This window comes from Triturus cristatus, chromosome 1_2 (genome assembly GCF_964204655.1).
Source record: "Triturus cristatus chromosome 1_2, aTriCri1.1, whole genome shotgun sequence".
NCBI lineage: Eukaryota > Metazoa > Chordata > Amphibia > Caudata > Salamandridae > Triturus > Triturus cristatus.
Window position 1 is genome coordinate 1,159,468,174 of NC_140580.1, and position 18,000 is coordinate 1,159,486,173.

Genomic DNA, 18,000 nt, shown 5'->3' on the forward strand with positions numbered 1-18,000 from the left:
AGCTTAAAATCAGGGTGGGGCGTATGGTGCACGTGTACTGCGTTCGTGCAGAAGGTGCTCACGTGCAGATCTTACGCACAGCCTGAAGCCCCGGTGTGCTCTATCACTTGTGACGTCACTTTCTATTACACGTTGGCAGTCTCTGAGTTCCTCGTTTCCAAGTGGTACCCACACTGCAGCCTCGGTGAGAGTCCATAACCCCCTCCCCCCTCCGAAGGCAGCGGAGACTTTTAACACGTTGTTGTCTCTTCTCTCTTGTGTCACGTCACTACATTGATGCCTTGCACTACCACTTGCAGATGTTGCCCCAATCCACAAACTATGCCCACGTGGGCGGCTCTCAAATGAGAGGCCTTCGTGTCACGTCATTGTATGCGTGCACGTGCACGGTTCGATCACATGTTCACTGCATCAGTGCACGTGCTGTCCAATCACGGGCCTGCACTTACTTCGCATCCTAACGGAGCTGCACGTGGCAGTGGCGTAACACCAAACAATGCCCCCCCAGCCCCCACCACGCCGTCCCCACAACTGCTGAATTTGGTGCCGCACCTGAGTCTCCCATGTATTACAGATATTCACGGGCCTAACGTGAGCGAGGGCCCACCTGATGTGTGCCCCTTCGGGCTGCGGGGACTGCAGGGGCCTGAACTGCACGAGGCCCCCATTAATTGCCCTGGACGGTACACTCTGTCCACGCAGCACTCTGCCCCTGTCGCCAATTACTAATCTGGCTGAAGAAGAACACTCCGGCCCAATTGTCACAACCATAGGTGATTCTTTCCCATTTCCCGGGTCTTTCGCCCCAGAACGCTAACGAGCTGCGTCCACTCACTTTTATTTACGTCCCCTGGCTCCGTGCAGGGACCCTCGCCCCTTTAATTGCTGCACTTCAGGGCAGGCCCAATCAAGGCACGTCCGGCTGTCACCGTTGCTGTGCGCGCCGAAAAGGGATCCCGGCATCTGGAATGTGTGGCGATCAGAGGAGGCACTTGAGCACCGTGCGCAGGTGATTAGGGGCTCGGGCTATATAAAGAGCACGCGGGGGCTGCCAACACCTTCAGAGAGCTGACTAGCCGGTCTCAGGTCCCTGGAGTGACGCAACCTCCAACCCATCGCACCAGCCATGGTAAGTAAATGAATTATGCGCCAGCGGCAAATATACCACCCAGAACAGGAATGGGAAAGCACGCCTGCCCGTCCCCAGAACTAAAGGGGAAATATGTGTACGGAACTAGGGAGGCGCGTAGAAGGTGCAGCGACAGGTCTCTTGCCGTCCCAACTCATATTCACTGTGTGACCCCAGGCAGATTGCAAGCATTCCCATAAATCAGTAGCTCCCTCAGCCGGGGTTTCTGGTTTGTCCTAATTGTAAATATGCTAAAAAGTATATTTAAAATGTTAAGCACTGCGTGTGATATTGAGTTAACCATGAGGATTAGTTTGCACGTGAGCTGGAGTGCCTAGAAGCGTCGGTGGAATGTTCATTGCCCACTAACCCTCATTCCCTTTGTAATATGGCTACAGCCAACATTGCCTGTATCAAAAAACCTCCGTCGACTACTCAAAACAAGGTATTTTGGGGAAGGGGTGAATGTTTGTAAGGTGTTAACACAAAGAAACTGAATAAGTAAATAATAATCCCTCCCAAGGGGGGAGGAGTAGAGGCGCATTTTACAACAGGACACAGTGGCCTGGCAGTGGGCGGGGGCTGGGGGGTACGGGGCGGCACTCAGGTGGATAGGGCTCAGATGACCTAAAGAACAGCAAGTGCAGATTTTGGCTCTGGCATTACTAGGGTGGGTCCCAGTATTTGGAATTTTGCACCATCTGCATGAGGTGGCTGTGCCTATTGCACAGTGTTCTACACAAACATTGCTGATACACAGGATGGCCAGTATCTGACACCGGCCGGTTCTTTTCATCCCTCCTTCCAGCCCTCTCATTTGGGGGTGGAGGGGTCACAGACTCAGAAAAGTAAACAATTAAGATGATGCCATGAGGACACCAGCCTTAATACCGGACTCTTTTTTTGTAAATACGCGTTTTAATTTTCCATCAACACCCAGTGTCAGTGTTAAATTTGGGGTGGTCGCCTTGTCCACTGAATTAAGTTTGACCTCAACAAATGCGCTTTGTAGGTAACCACAATCCCACCTGCCCCCCCATTAGATTTGTATAACGTTCATTCATACCCCCCGCCTTGTATCCATCTCAGCTAGTCAATCATCCCTAAGCCTCTCAGCTTGGGTGGGCACCTCACTTCCCTTGACGCTCCCTCCAGGTGAGTCACCGGCTGCCGCACCCTTAAAATCACCGCGAGCGTCCGATACATGCGCTCTCAGCCTCTCCACCGCCATTGTCTTCCAAATACTTCCCTCTACCTGTGCCACATTGGGCTTGTGTTTTGCTTCCATTGTCTGGCGAGAGTCAGTTTAGCCATGACTAGCAATGGACATACTTTAATTGTTATTGCATTTATATAGCGCTTAGAAGAGACGTTGAACTTCCAATTCCCCTGGGGATTTTTTCCCAGTCTGTTGGGACTGAGGCCTAATATTGAGGCGGCTGGTAGGGCAGGTCTTGTGAATCCTACTGTGACCGTGACTGCTGCCAGTCCTTCCTTCCACTAAACTTTTTTTTGGGGACATATCTACATTATGAGTATGGTCGCGTCCACCTCGCCACACTCCCCTCCAGCATCTGTCTGTTGTTCCAGGGAACACTTTATGGGGATTGTCCGGTGCTGAGAACCAAACGTTTATGGCAAAAACTTTAAGCTTCCCATGGCAAAATGTAAAACTTTAAGAAAACGCTCCACACACAATCTGTACACGCACACTTAAAACACAATAGAAGAAAATACCACAGCAAATTAGAAATATATATCTGACTTTAATCTTATTATAATTAGGGCTCCCGGTTTTATGGTATTTATTTTTTTGACATTTCCGTCTGTATTCATCCATATTTATTTTTTGACAACTTTATCTGTATTTATCCATATTTATTATGGGTTGTGTGAAAAAATAAAGCTGAAACTGGTATATTTCCACAATTATTGAACCAATAAACATGCAGTCACACTTGCATGCCTGCCAGGTTTCAGTGATATGAAAACTGGCAGAAGATGAATCGATGCACTTCTATGAACATATGCAAATTTCAGTATCAACCGTGTGCAGATCTACTGCTGTTTAAGCCTCTTTACTAAAACTTTCAATTTTTACCCCCTTTGCCTATCAATTCACACAGTTATTGGACTGGCAGTCATGGCAAAGTGCAATTAGAATCACTCAAAAAGCAACCAATTTCCGTTTTTATCCACATTTAAAAATTAATACAGAAAAGAAAAGAAATAGTTTTTCTGTCTGTATTTATCTGTAAAAATCAGTAAAGACGGAAAACAGGGAGCCTTAATTATAATGCCCAAACCATTAAAATACCATAAACACAAAAACATATAGACATGACAACCACATATACAAATATGAAAAACAGGGAGGTATTTTCAAACAATTAAATTAGTCTTTCCAAAAAACACATCTACTTTTTTGTCACTAGGTGTTCATGAATTAAATCTTTAACATACGAGGGCCACCAGTGCAACGTGTTTCTGTGACAATAACTTCTACTAACCACCTTCTTCAGGACTACTTATATGGATATTTCCTCCCCATTACAATCTCATATGATATTGACGGTTCCCACCATCCGCAATGATGCTGTATGCCTTTCAGTACACTTCATACCACACGACCCACTCTATCCAGTGGCTTTTAAAAGACCCTCTCGTCTACGGAGCTCTCTGTGTCCCTGGAGTGTCAATCCCCAGGCACTCCTTAAGGTTTCAAAAAGGGCCACTATTTACGGGAGATTACTGTAATCAATCCCTCCACATGGTGAGCATCCTATATTGAGCGGTGTCCCAGCTCTTTTGTTTTTGCAAAACTCCTAGGGCCATATGTATGAACACATGTTCCCATAGACACAGAATGGGTAAAACCGCTTGATACATATGGCCCCAAGTCATATATGGAGAGGCTCACTGAAGTCCCCTTGTAATGTCAAACTCTTACACTAACAATCGTATGTTCTTAACGGAAAGGCCGTCCCTCAGCTCATCCGTGTTCGCATTTGTCCCATCCGATTATAACCTCCAGGGTGGATTCCCTATGTTCAACCGGCAAGCTCTGTCTACATATGTCCCGCACAAGGTCTCCCACGTTTCCCTGCTCATCTCCTCTATTGTACCCGTGCTCTATTTCTCATGTATTTCCAGGATCCTCATCTGGGGTGTATGTAGAAGCTTGTGAAGGGTTAGGGCCCGATTCACAGAACTAACTTAAGACAAAATCCTAAACTTACTACCATTTTGGTATTCACAGAAGGCACTTACTCATTTCGGTATTCACAGAAGTTAGGAGTCCTAACTTTAGGACTCCTAAATGCCTTCTGTGAATACCAAAAGCCTTAAAAAAAGGATTTTTCTCAGTTTAGTAGTAGTATAGTTAGGACTCCTAACTTTAGGACTCCTAAACTGAGAAAACTCCTAACTTTAAGACTTTCGGTATTCACAGAAGGCATTTAGGAGTCCTAAAGTTAGGACTCCTAACTTCTGTGAATACCGAAATGAGTAAGTGCCTTCTGTGAATATCAAAATAGTAGTAAGTTTAGGATTTTGTCTTAAGTTAGTTCTGTGAATCGGGCCCTTAGTATCCTGCCCTTGGTACCTTGGCACGAGGTTCAGAGTTTCCCCCGGCATTGATGGTCATGAAGCTGCTTTGTCAAGTGTCGTTTGGAGGACCCTAGTATGGACTTGTTGATATTTAACCTCTCTTGCTCAGGGAGACAACATGTGCGCTCACAGCTGAGAAGTGATGTTATGTTCCCATTTCTCAACCATATCCACTATCACCGCGCAGTCGTCAGATCTCCAGTCTTGGTCCATGGTGTGTCCTCGGGCTGGTGTACAGCCTGCGGTGTCTAAGGCAGGTGTTAGCAGCGTAATGTTGGATCTCACAGCTGCCGTGTCTCTGATGTCCATCAGTGTGCCAGTTACTTGGCTGTAATATACATTCAGTGGTCTGTGTTTACGGGGGATCCATTGTTTGTCAGATTCCATTTCGACCATCTCCTATTACTTTGCGTTGGGTCTCTCTGTAGTAGTTACTTACATATGGGAGCCCTGTGCTCCCCTAGCTTGCCCCTTGCCTTTGGAGGCACCCACATTTTCCTTGAAATGTTGGATTTCCTGCACTGACACACAAATTGGTCAGATATTTCTTTCGGTCGTTTATCTTGGGCGGGTCCATACTGCTCGTTTGTGCCTGGAAGGCATATTACAGTCTTGGTGCCAAGGTACATTTTTGGCGGTTATATGGCCCAACCAAGATATACACAAACATCGCCATTTCAGTAGGTCTGATGTCAATGTTGTCCAGGGCTTTAAGTGGGATAAAAAACACTAAGGGGTCTCTCAAAGGGGCGTGGTCATTGTAATTAAGGGTGTGGCTTAAAAACACATAAGCTAAAAGTCTGTGCTTAGCATAGACTGCCACCCGACTTGTATTTTGCTGTTTCTGTCATTGCATCCTGATATATGATTCAAGTAACATCATGCCTACAAGAAGTCAGGACTATTGGCTTTGTCAATGGTTGTTAGTTGCATAAGATAAATAAGCAGCAACTATGCCTTGTATATAATAATGAAAAAGCTTCCACTTAAAGCCCTGGTGACACCACGACAATGTTGCTGTTCCTGAGTTTCAAAAAGAGAACGGAAATTCAGAGAGAAAATGACTCTTTAAAGGATTTCCCTTCCCCTACAATGTTCCCCTAGCATTACGTCATGTCGTAACTTCTCCACTAGTGAGAAGTCAGCAGTGTGAGCACGCGCACATTGATGTACCTGCTGTCACTGCAGTCTGGAAACAAATGGACCGCCTGTGCCTGACACAAAATAGAGCCCGATAGAGACCCGTTTCGAGGCCCCCTTTAAAAAACTTGCTGGTGCTCCACACCGGTGTGACCCGGCCCACTTAAAGCCCTGTTTCTGTCCACAGTGGTGGTGGACGCCCAGTATCAGCCAGATAGCGAGGATGTCAGTTGCACTCCCAGGTACCTCATCCCTCCATCACCTGTCTTACGTGGGGTCCCGACCCCCAGTTCTTGCAGTTCATGTCCTGCAAGGCTCATGGGTAAATGTTCTGATTTAAGATCATATATTCTATAATCTGATGCCCCACCACAGTCTGCTGAATCCGGAGCCAGAGTCTGCAAAGAGCTCTCCGATGCAGTCACAGCAGCATGTCATCAGCAAAGAAAAAAGATGTTTTACCAATGAAATGACAGGACGACCCACCACAGGTTACACCTGTCATTTCTTAGGTTGACCACATCTCCATGACCAGCGGCTCTATTCATTAGACACATCGAAGTGGCGAGAGAGGACATCCTTGTATCGTTCCTCAACGAATGCAAAGGGTCTGAGATTGACCCATCCTTTCATCACTCCTCCTTTAGACTCCTGGTACCCAGGGTCTCTGGAATCATGGGCAGGGGAGGACCAACCTATGCAGCAGGGTTTACTAAATTATGCAGCAAGGAAAGACAAATTCTGCAACATAATGCAGCTCATTTTGTGAATATATCACCTCATTGTTGTGTCATTTTTAGGTCTCGCCTGGACAGCGCATGCACTGTCTCTTTGAGACATTTTGTTTTCTATCAATGAACTAAAAGACCTCCCAATGCTTACCACTAGTTTGCTCCAATGTCTTTCTTATCTGATGCGTTTGCCTCTGTAGTCTTCCTTAATCTTCATGTGTTTGTCCCTCCACACCCACTCCTGCTCTGTCCAATAGATGGCAGAGGCCCATGTTCACAAGTAAAAGGGTATAATTCCAGTTTAATCCCTGTGCAATCAGTCCCCTGCGAGGCCCTTATGACTTGCACACGGGACAAGGAGTCCCCTTCAGCTCATCCGAACCTGGCTGCTGCTGCACCAGGAGGTCACTGGCAAATCGGTGCATGTCCCATCTGCAACACAAGATCACCAGGAGATCTCAGTGTACTATCGTCTGGTGCAAATGAGCCCCCTCAGATCTCAGTGTACCACCGTATCGTGCGCAAGGGCACTGGTAGATCTTAGTGTACCACTATCAGGTGCACAAGGGCACTGGTAGATCTCAGTGTACCACTGTCTGGTGCACAAGTGCACCAGCAGATATCAGTGTACCACCATCAAGTGCACAAGGGCACTGCCAGATCTCAGTGTACCACCATCTGGTGCACAAGGGCACCGGCAGATCTCAGTGTACTATCGTCTGGTGCAAATGAGCCCCCTCAGATCTCAGTGTACCACCGTATCGTGCGCAAGGGCACTGGTAGATCTTAGTGTACCACTATCAGGTGCACAAGGGCACTGGTAGATCTCAGTGTACCACTGTCTGGTGCACAAGTGCACCAGCAGATATCAGTGTACCACCATCAAGTGCACAAGGGCACTGCCAGATCTCAGTGTACCACCATCTGGTGCACAAGGGCACCGGCAGATCTCAGTGTACCTCTGTCTGGTGCACAAGTGCACCAGCAGATCTCAGCATACCACCGTCTGGTGCACAAGGGCACTGGCAGATCTCAGCGTACCCCCATCTGGTGCACAAGTGCACCCACCAGTCTCGGGAAATCACTGTCTGGTGCACAAGGGCAGAGGCAGATCTCAGTGTACCACCATCTGTGCACAAGGGCACCAGCAGATCTCAGTGTACCACCGCTGTCTGTGCACAAGGGCACCAGCAGATCTCAGTGTACCACTATAAGGTGCACAAGGGCAGCGGCAGATCTTAGTGTACCACCATCAGGTTCACAAGGGCACCAGTAGATCTCACTGTAACACCGTCAGGTGCACAAGGGCACCAGCAGAGCTCAGTGTACCACCATCTGGTGCACAAGGGCACCGGCAGATCTCAGTGTACCAAAATCTGGTGCACAAGGGCACCGGCAAATCTCATTGTACCACCGTCTGGTGCACAAAGGCACTGTTAGATCTCAGCATACCACTGTCAGGTGCACAAGGGCTCTGGTAGATCTCAGTGTACCACTGTCTAGTGCACAAGGGCACCAGCAGATCTCAGTGTACCACTGTCTGGTGCACAAGGGCTCTGGTAGATCTCAGTGTACCACTGTCTGGTGCACAAGGGCACTGTTAGATCTCAGCAAACCACTGTCTGGTGCACAAGGGCACCGGCAAATCTCAGTGTACCACTGTCTGGTGCACAAGGGCACCAGCAAAGCTCAGTACCAATGTCTGGTGCACAAGGGCACCAGCAGATCTCAGTATACCACCGTCTGGTGCACAAGGGCTCTGGTAGATGTCAGTGTACCACTGTCTGGTGCACAAGGGCACCAGCAGATCTCAGTGTACCACTGTCTGGTGCACAAGGGCTCTGGTAGATCTCAGTGTACCACTGTCTGGTGCACAAGGGCACTGTTAGATCTCAGCAAACCACCGTCTGGTGCACAAGGGCACCGGCAAATCTCAGTGTACCACTGTCTGGTGCACAAGGGCACCGGCAGATCTCAGGTTACCATCGTCTGGTGCACAAGGGCACCGGCAGATCGCAGGTTACTACCGTCTGGTGCACAAGGGCACCGGCAGATCTCAGGTTACCACCGTCTAGTGCACAAGGGCTCAGACGATCTCAAGTTACCACCGTCTGGTGCACAAGGGCACCAGCAGATCTGTGCAAGCGCCGCACCATCAAGGAGTATATTGCACATATTGAAGACTTGCCTCTGCGGAAACAACCACGTGTATTTTATTTCTGGCACCAGTGTTTAAAGCAGTCCAGCAGCAGCTCTGTTGTTTTTTAATGTATCACCACCCCCTCCTTGTTTCTTGGCCAATCCCTGTTTCTTCTCTCCCTCCCAACAGCCCTCCCGACCCTGTTTCTTCTCCTTTTCCCATTCTCCCCATCTCTTTTCTAACTTTTCCTCAGCCCTTCCTGTGTTCCTTCCCCTCCCACCCCTCCTGTCCCTGTTTCTTCTCCCGCCTCGTATCTATTTGTTCTCCCCTTCCCCTCCCACTCCCGTTAACTGCCCCCGCCCAATTACCAAAGGCAATAGCTTGCCCATGGGCGAGACCTGTTGACTTTGCTAATGCTAGTTAGAAGTATTGGGCCTGATTCGCAGAAATAATCTGAGACAAAATCCTAAACTTACTACTTTTGGTATTCACAGAATGCACTTACTACTTTTGGTTAAACTCACTACTTTTGGTTAAACTTACTACTTTTGGTATTCACAGAAGGCATTTAGTCATAGTAAAGTTAGTTTACTACTACTAAATGCCTTCTGTGAATACCAAAAGTAGTAAGTTTAGGATTTTGTCTCAGATTAGTTCTGTGAATCGGGCCCCATAACACTCTCCCGGCAGAGGTTTCACCGCATTAGTACGAGTCTGACACCCAAATACAGCAATCAGCAGAAGAAAGATGAGCAGTCAACTTCTGTAAAGGCCTTCCCAAGGTGCAGTGACACGTGTTGTCACATTTGTAGTAGCTTTTGATCTATTTGAACTAGAATTTTTTTTATGTTGTTAAAATCTGCAGATGATGAATTATGTGGCAATGTATCAAACCCATAAATATGTGGAAACCGCCGCAGCAAAGAATCGTATTATTCCAGAGGCCCTGCTGATAGCCAGACGTTACCAAGGCATAAACTGACTGCCAAGACTAAGCCTTTCGCTCCGGGTGGCTCAGGCCACCCCACTGAGAGCTTTTTCTGCATCGGAAGCCAACAATAGTGCCTTTAGATTATTACACTTGGCCTTGTCGACGGGGTGGGACACCCTTCCTATAATACCAGTGGTCTGGGTGCCAGTTACAGAGCCCTTGTGCACCAGGCGGTGGTACACTGAGATTTGCCGGTGCCCTTGTGCACCAGGCGGTGGTACACTGAGATCTGCCAGTGCCCTTGTGCACCAGACGGTGGTACACTGAGCTCTGCCGATGCCCTTGTGCACCAGGCGGTGGTACACTGAGCTCTGCCGGTGCCCTTGTGCACCAGGCGGTGGTACACTGAGCTCTGCCGGTGCCCTTGTGCACCAGGCGGCGGTTCACTGAGCTCTGCCGGTGCCCTTGTGCACCAGGCGGTGGTACACTGAGATCTGCCAGTGCCCTTGTGCACCAGGCGGTGGTACACTGAGCTCTGCCAGTGCCCTTGTGCACCAGGCGGTGGTACACTGAGATCTGCTGGTGCCCTTGTGCACCAGGCGGTGGTACACTGAGATCTGCCAGTGCCCTTGTGCACCAGGCAGCGGTTCACTGAGCTCTGCCGGTGCCCTTGTGCACCAGGCGGTGGTACACTGAGATCTGCCAGTGCCCTTGTGCACCAGACGGTGGTACACTGAGCTCTGCTGATGCCCTTGTGCACCAGGCGGTGGTACACTGAGCTCTGCCGGTGCCCTTGTGCACCAGGCGGCAGTTCACTGAGCTCTGCCGGTGCCCTTGTGCACCAGGCGGTGGTACACTGAGATCTGCCAGTGCCCTTGTGCACCAGACGGTGGTACACTGAGCTCTGCCGATGCCCTTGTGCACCAGGCGGGGGTACACTGAGCTCTGCCGGTGCCCTTGTGCACCAGGCGGCGGTACACTGAGATCTGCCAGTGCCCTTGTGCACCAGGCGGCGGTACACTGAGCTCTGCCGGTACCCTTGTGCTCCAGACGGCGGTACACTGAGATCTGCCAGTGCCCTTGTGCACCAGGCGGTGGTACACTGAGCTCTGCCAGTGCCCTTGCGCACCAGGCAATGGTACACTGAGCTCTGCCGGTGCCCTTGTGCACCAGGCAGTGGTACACTGAGATCTGCCAGTGCCCTTGTGCACCAGGCAGTGGTACACTGAGATCTGCCAGTGCCCTTGCGCACCAGGCGGCGGTACACTGAGCTCTGCCGGTGCCCTTGTGCACCAGGCGGTGGTACACTGAGCTCTTCCGGTGCCCTTGCGCACCAGGCGGCGGTACACTGAGCTCTGCTGGTGCCCTTGTGCACCAGGCGGTGGTACACTGAGCTCTGCCGGTGCCCTTGTGCACCAGGCGGTGGTACACTGAAATCTGCCAGTGCCCTTGTGCACCAGGCGGTGGTACACTGAGCTCTGCCGGTGCCCTTGCGCACCAGGGGTCCTTGTCTCCACGGTGGGCCAGCCTTCCTATAATACCAGTGGTCTGGGTGCCAGTTACAGAGCCTGACTGGTCCTCGGGCATCAGTGAGGGAAGGAGGCAGCCAGCGTCATTGCCATGGTTTCCATGTCCGTTTCGATGCCCGGGTTCAGTAATATGACCCGCCTGAGCCTGGTCCGTAGGTACATCTACGGTCGTAGCATCACGGTCGGTGTCACTCTGCCTGCATCAGGGGAGGACTTAAATGCCTCCTTGGTGTGTCCATCTCATGAAGGTCCCCACCGAAGCCATCTGGACGGTGCCGTGACTGATTTCAGGCTTTTTACTCCCATCTTAATCTTGGAGTTTCTAATTCTTAAATCTCTTCTAAGGACAGCTTGGGAGATGTTAATCTCTCTAAGGAGGGTGTCCAATCCCCTCTCGAGTCTGCTCTTCTGCAGGCAGCCTAGCACACTATCATGTAACAAAATGCCCTTTGGCATCACATGTAACATCTCCCCCCCACGCCTTGAGTCCAGTTGTCCTTTCACTCTGGCCTGGAGTCTCCTGGCCAGCAACCGACGAGCCTTCTCTTTGATAAAACTTGCTTTTGAATGCAAGAAGAGCTCTTTGTGCTTTTATAAGCGACGGGACCCGCAGCGTCCCTCCTATAGTGGCGAGTGTCTGCGTTAGGGCCACTTTTGAGGTCTCTCTTCGGTTATTTTGAGTTCATTTTCTAGTTAAATAATGATATTAACACTCAAATTGATATTGGCGCAAATCACCCGCCAGGGTCTCTAGGTGCTGTTCCTAGGCAAGGGGAGATTTAGGGGCATATTATCAAGCACAGCGTTAAAATTATCGCTGCCTTAGCGGCAGAAAACTGCCTCTAAAGCGGCGATAATGGGCTTGATAATATGCCGCAGAGAATTCCAATAGAAGCGCATGTTGACACCAGAACATGAGCGTCTATGGGAATTCACAAGGGCATATTATCAAGCCCATTATCGCCGCTGTTAGTGGTAGTTTTCTGCCGCTAAAGCGGCAATAATTTTAACGCCATTTCTTGATAATATGCCCCGAAGGGATTTGGCCATAATCACAGCATGTTGAGCCGGCGCCGAGACTCGACCCAGGATCCACAGCTTGAACGTCGGCCTCTCTGTCCGTTATGCCACATCTGCTCTTCCGTTTGGCAGGTGCGGCCATGGCAGTGAGTTCGGCTTTAATTGCAGCTCTGAACACCTCCCAGGTGGCTACAGGGCCCTCTAGTTTGCTATTTGTTGAGTAGTCACCTGTGGCCCGAAACAGTCCAGTCTTGCTGGCCACATCTCACCCACCCCCACCCCAACTGCAGTCCCTGCATGGATGTGTTCAAGTGTCGAATGGGCCCAGTGGTTAATTTGAGCCGGTGGGCTCCGGTGCTCAGCATCAACACTTAATTGACAACACCAGTGCTTGTGACAATCTGCTGCAAGGTGGCGCGTTCTGGCTAATTTACATATGAGCACAACAACAGTGAATTTGTAGTTAATATACAATAAAACTGTCGTCCAAACCATTCTTATAGCTTTGGGGGCCTGAAATAGTCTGAATTGTCCCACTCGTAGGAGTGTGATGGTTACTAGTTGTGGTGTTACTATCATTGGCAGTGCTGGCGGGGGGCAATGTGTGGTGCAAGCTGCGGCCTCCTGACGAGTGCGAGCCCTGGCACTTATTTGTTTTGCAAACTAAGCACTGCATGAGCTCAATGGGCGCGCAGTCGAGGCAGCCATGGTCCCCACACCTGCTCTGGGGGCTGCCCTCATTGCGCGACCGGATAGAAGGAACTGTATCTATTCGGGAATAAGTTCGGATCACCTGCAAGAAAAGGTATAGTCCCGCCACGTGCCGCCCAAAGTCCTGTACCTTTTAAACTGGAGGTTTTGCGCCTCCCACTTGGAAAACTGCGTCTCATGGGCAGACCCATCTGAGCAAGATTCTGTTTTCATTCAGAACCTTGGTTTTGGGCTCATCTGTAGGCGCTTTTCTTCAGTGGACTGGGGCAACTCTTGCCACAGAATTAGTTTCTCCTCACCGAAGAGAAGATATGTTCTTGGCTTCTTTTAAAATGGCGTCCGTTTGTGGATGGGGGGACAGTTTCACCACTGTCTCTGGTTCTGCTGTTTTTAGTCCCCTCCCTGGGACCTACACTGTGTTCTCGTGCACCAGAGATCACATTTCCTTCTTTCTGCTTCAGCGAATGTCTCTCTCTGTTTTCTAAAATCTCATACTGTGTTTGCTACTGTAGAGTCAGTCCCAGGCGCCCCTTCGGTTTGTTGGGGAGGAGAGAGTGATGGGCTGACTCTGATCTCTTTTGGGCGAGTATTCCAGACTCTTTACACAGACCCTGAAAGGGAGGACGCTATAGCAGATGTTTCTGCACATCTGGGCGTCAGTGAGCTAGTCGGAAGGCTCAGTAAAGGTTACATTTGTCCTGAAACAAGGCGATTTGCAGTTCAAATCCAGGCAAGGCCGTCTTGGCCTTTATCCCTCCAAGGTTGTTGACTGAGTACATTGAGTGATCGTAACACCTGATATTTACAGCACTTAAATATAGCAGAAGGTGGCATAAAGCGCCATAGAATGCAGGATATTATTAAGGCACGTGGTCATAGTTTCCAGTGCAGTAGGAAGGGCCCTTTGATAGCAACACTGCTTCCGGGCAGGAGATCTTTTAGGGCAGATACCCCGAAGTCTCCACAAAAGATGACGATGGTCAGGGCGGCTTAGTCTGACTCCAGAACCAGAGGCTCTGGGCCTCCGTCAACTCGATCTAGGGTTGGGTGATAACCGAGTATCCTAAGCCTGATCAAGGGTTGGGTGGTAACAGAGTATCCTGAACCTGATCTAGGGTCGGGTGGTAACAGAGTATTCTGAACCTGATCTAGGGTCGGGTGGTAACAGAGTATCCTGAGCCTGATCTAGGGTCGGGTGGTAACAGAGTATCCTGAGTCTGATCTAGGGTCGGGTGGTAACAGAGTATCCTGAGCCTGATCTAGGGTTGGGTGGTAACAGAGTATCCAAAACCTGATGTAGGGTTGGCTGGGAACAGAGTATCCTGAGCCTGATCTAGGGTTGGGTGGTAACAGAATAGCCTGAGCCTGATCTAGGGTTGGGTGGTAACAGAGTATCCAAAACCTGATCTAGGGTTGGGTGGTAACAGGGTATCCAAAACCTGATCTAGGGTCAGGTGGTAACACAGTCTCCAAAACCTGATATAGGGTTGGGTGGTAACAGAGTATCCTGAGCCTGATCTAGGGTTGTCTGGGAACAGAGTATCCTGAGCCCGATCTAGGGTCGGGTGGTAACAGAGTATTCTGAGCCTGATCTAGGGTCGGGTGGTAACAGAATATCCTGCGCCTGATATAGGGTTGGGTGGTAACAGAGTATCCTGAGCCTGATCTACAGTTGGGTGGTAACAGAGTATCCTGAGCCTGATCTAGGGTTGGGTGGTAACAGAGTATCCTGAGCCTGATCTAAGGTTGGGTAGTAACAGAGTATCCAAAACCTGATCTAGGGTTGGGTGGTAACAGAGTACCCTGAGCCTGATCTAGGGTCGGGTGGTAACAGAGTATCCTGAGCCTGATCTACGGTTGGGTGGTAAGAGTATCTTGAGCCTGATCTAGGGTTGGGTGGTAACAGAGTATCCTGAGCCTGATCTAGGGTCGGGTGGTAACAGAGTATTCAAAACCTGATCTAGGGTTGGGTGGTAACAGGGTATCCAAAACCTGAACTAGGGTCAGGTGGTAACAGAGTATCCAAAACCTGATCTAGGGTCAGGTGGTAATAGAGTATTCAAAACCTGATCTAGGGTTAGGTGGTAACAGGGTATCCAAAACCTGATCTAGGGTCGGGTGGTAACAGAGTATCCAAGACTTGATCTAGGGTTGGGTGGTAACAGGGTATCCAGAACCTGATCTAGGGTTGGGTGGTAACAGAGTATCCTGAGCCTGACCTAGGGTTGGGTGGTAACAGAGTATCCTGAGCCTGATCTAGGGTTGGGTGGTGCCAGAGTATCCTGAGCCTGATCTAGGGTTGGGCGTTACCAGATTATCCTGAGCCTGATCTAGGGTTGGGTGGTACCAGAGTATTCTGAGCCTGACCTAGAGTTGGGTGGTAACAGAGTATCCTGAGCCTTATCTAGGGTTGGGTGGTAACAGAGTATCCTGAGCCTGATGTAGGGTCGGGTGGTAACAGAGTATCCTGAGCCTGATCTAGGGTCGGGTGGTAACAGAGTATCCTGAGCCTGATCTAGGGTTGGGTGGTACCAGAGTATTCTGAGCCTGACCTAGAGTTGGGTGGTAACAGAGTATCCTGAGCCTTATCTAGGGTTGGGTGGTAACAGAGTATCCTGAGCCTGATGTAGGGTCGGGTGGTAACAGAGTATCCTGAGCCTGATCTAGGGTCGGGTGGTAACAGAGTATCCTGAGCCTGATCTAGGGTTGGGTGGTGCCAGAGTATCCTGAGCCTGATCTAGGGTTGGGTGGTACCAGAGTATCCTGAGCCTGATCTAGGGTTGGGTGGTAACAGAGTATCCTGAGCCTGACCTAGGGTCAGGTGGTAACAGAGTATCCTGATACTGATCTAGGGTTGGGTGGTAACAGAGTATCCTGAGCCTGATCTAAGGTCGGGTGGTAACAGAGTATCCTGAGCCTGATCTAGGGTTGGGTGGTAACAGAGTATCCTGAGCCTTATCTAGGGTCGGTGGTAACAGAGTATCCTGAGCCTGATCTAGGGTCGGGTGGTAACAGAGTATCCTGAGCTTGATCTAGGGTTCAGTGGTAACAGAGTATCCTGAGCCTGACCTAGGGTCAGGTGGTAACAGAGTATCCTGATACTGATCTAGGGTTGGGTGGTAACAGAGTATCCTGAGCCTGATCTAAGGTCGGGTGGTAACAGAGTATCCTGAGCCTGATCTAGGGTTGGGTGGTAACAGAGTATCCTGAGCCTTATCTAGGGTCGGTGGTAACAGAGTATCCTGAGCCTGATCTAGGGTCGGGTGGTAACAGAGTATCCTGAGCTTGATCTAGGGTTCAGTGGTAACAGAGTATCCTGAGCCTGACCTAGGGTCGGGTGGTAACAGAGTATCCTGAGCCTGATCTAGGGTCGGGTGGTAACAGAGTATCCTGAGCCTGATCTAGGGTTGGGTGGTGCCAGAGTATCCTGAGCCTGATCTAGGGTTGGGTGGTACCAGAGTATCCTGAGCCTGATCTAGGGTTGGGTGGTAACAGAGTATCCTGAGCCTGACCTAGGGTCGGGTGGTAACAGAGTATCCTGATACTGATCTAGGGTTGGGTGGTAACAGAGTATCCTGAGCCTGATCTAAGGTCGCGTGGTAACAGAGTATCCAAAACCTGATCTAGGGTTGGGTGGTAACAGAGTATCCTGAGCCTGATCTAGGGTCGGTGGTAACAGAGTATCCTGAGCCTGATCTAGGGTCGGGTGGTAACAGAGTATCCTGAGCCTGATCTAGGGTTCAGTGGTAACAGAGTATCCTGAGCCTGACCTAGGGTCGGGTGGTAACAGAGTATTCTGAGCCTGATCTAGGGTTGGGCGATACCAGAGTATCCTGAGCCTGATCTAGGGTTGGGTGGTACCAGAGTATCCTGAGCCTGATCTAGGGTTGGGTGGTACCAGAGTATCCTGAGCCTGATGTAGGGTTGGGTGGTACCAGAGTTTCCTGAGCCTGATCTAGGGTCGGGTGGTAACAGAGTATCCTGAGCCTGATCTAGGGTTGGCCGTTACCAGAGTATCCTGAGCCTGATCTAGGGTTGGGTGGTACCAGAGTATCCTGAGCCTGATCTAGGGTTGGGTGGTACCAGAGTATCCTGAGCCTGATCTAGGGTCGGGTGGTAACATAGTATCCTGAGCCTGACCTAGGGTCGGGTGGTAGCAGAGTATCCTGAGCCTAATCTAGGGTCGGGTGGTAACAGAGTATTCAAAACCTGTTCTAGGTTTGGGTGGTATCAGAGTATCCTGAGCCTGATCTAGGGTCGGGTGGTAACAGAGTATTCAAAACCTGATCTAGGGTTGGGTGGTATCAGAGTATCCTGAGCCTGATCTAGGGTTGGGTGGAAATAGAGTATCGTGAGCCTGATCTAGGGTCGGGTGGGAACAGAGTATCCTGAGCTTGATCTCGGGTTGGGTGGAAATAGAGTATCCTGAGCCTGATCTAGGGTCGGGCGTTACCAGATTATCCTGAGCCTGATCTAGGGTTGGGTGGTACCAGAGTATTCTGAGCCTGACCTAGAGTTGGGTGGTAACAGAGTATCCTGAGCCTTATCTAGGGTTGGGTGGTAACAGAGTATCCTGAGCCTGATGTAGGGTCGGGTGGTAACAGAGTATCCTGAGCCTGATCTAGGGTCGGGTGGTAACAGAGTATCCTGAGCCTGATCTAGGGTTGGGTGGTACCAGAGTATTCTGAGCCTGACCTAGAGTTGGGTGGTAACAGAGTATCCTGAGCCTTATCTAGGGTTGGGTGGTAACAGAGTATCCTGAGCCTGATGTAGGGTCGGGTGGTAACAGAGTATCCTGAGCCTGATCTAGGGTCGGGTGGTAACAGAGTATCCTGAGCCTGATCTAGGGTTGGGTGGTGCCAGAGTATCCTGAGCCTGATCTAGGGTTGGGTGGTACCAGAGTATCCTGAGCCTGATCTAGGGTTGGGTGGTAACAGAGTATCCTGAGCCTGACCTAGGGTCAGGTGGTAACAGAGTATCCTGATACTGATCTAGGGTTGGGTGGTAACAGAGTATCCTGAGCCTGATCTAAGGTCGGGTGGTAACAGAGTATCCTGAGC

General features: G+C 50.0%; 1 protein-coding gene across 1 annotated transcript in view; it reads left to right on the top strand.

The window, feature by feature from the left end:
* Positions 1-478: 478 nt before the first annotated feature.
* QRFP (pyroglutamylated RFamide peptide) overlaps positions 479-18,000 on the top strand; it is a 174,512-nt gene continuing 156,990 nt past the window's right edge. Inside the window, exon 1 of the mRNA XM_085616398.1 lies at positions 479-1,129. Coding sequence (XP_085472524.1) covers positions 1,127-1,129 — 3 coding nt within the window. The 5' untranslated portion in view covers positions 479-1,126. The remainder of the gene's footprint in view (positions 1,130-18,000) is intronic.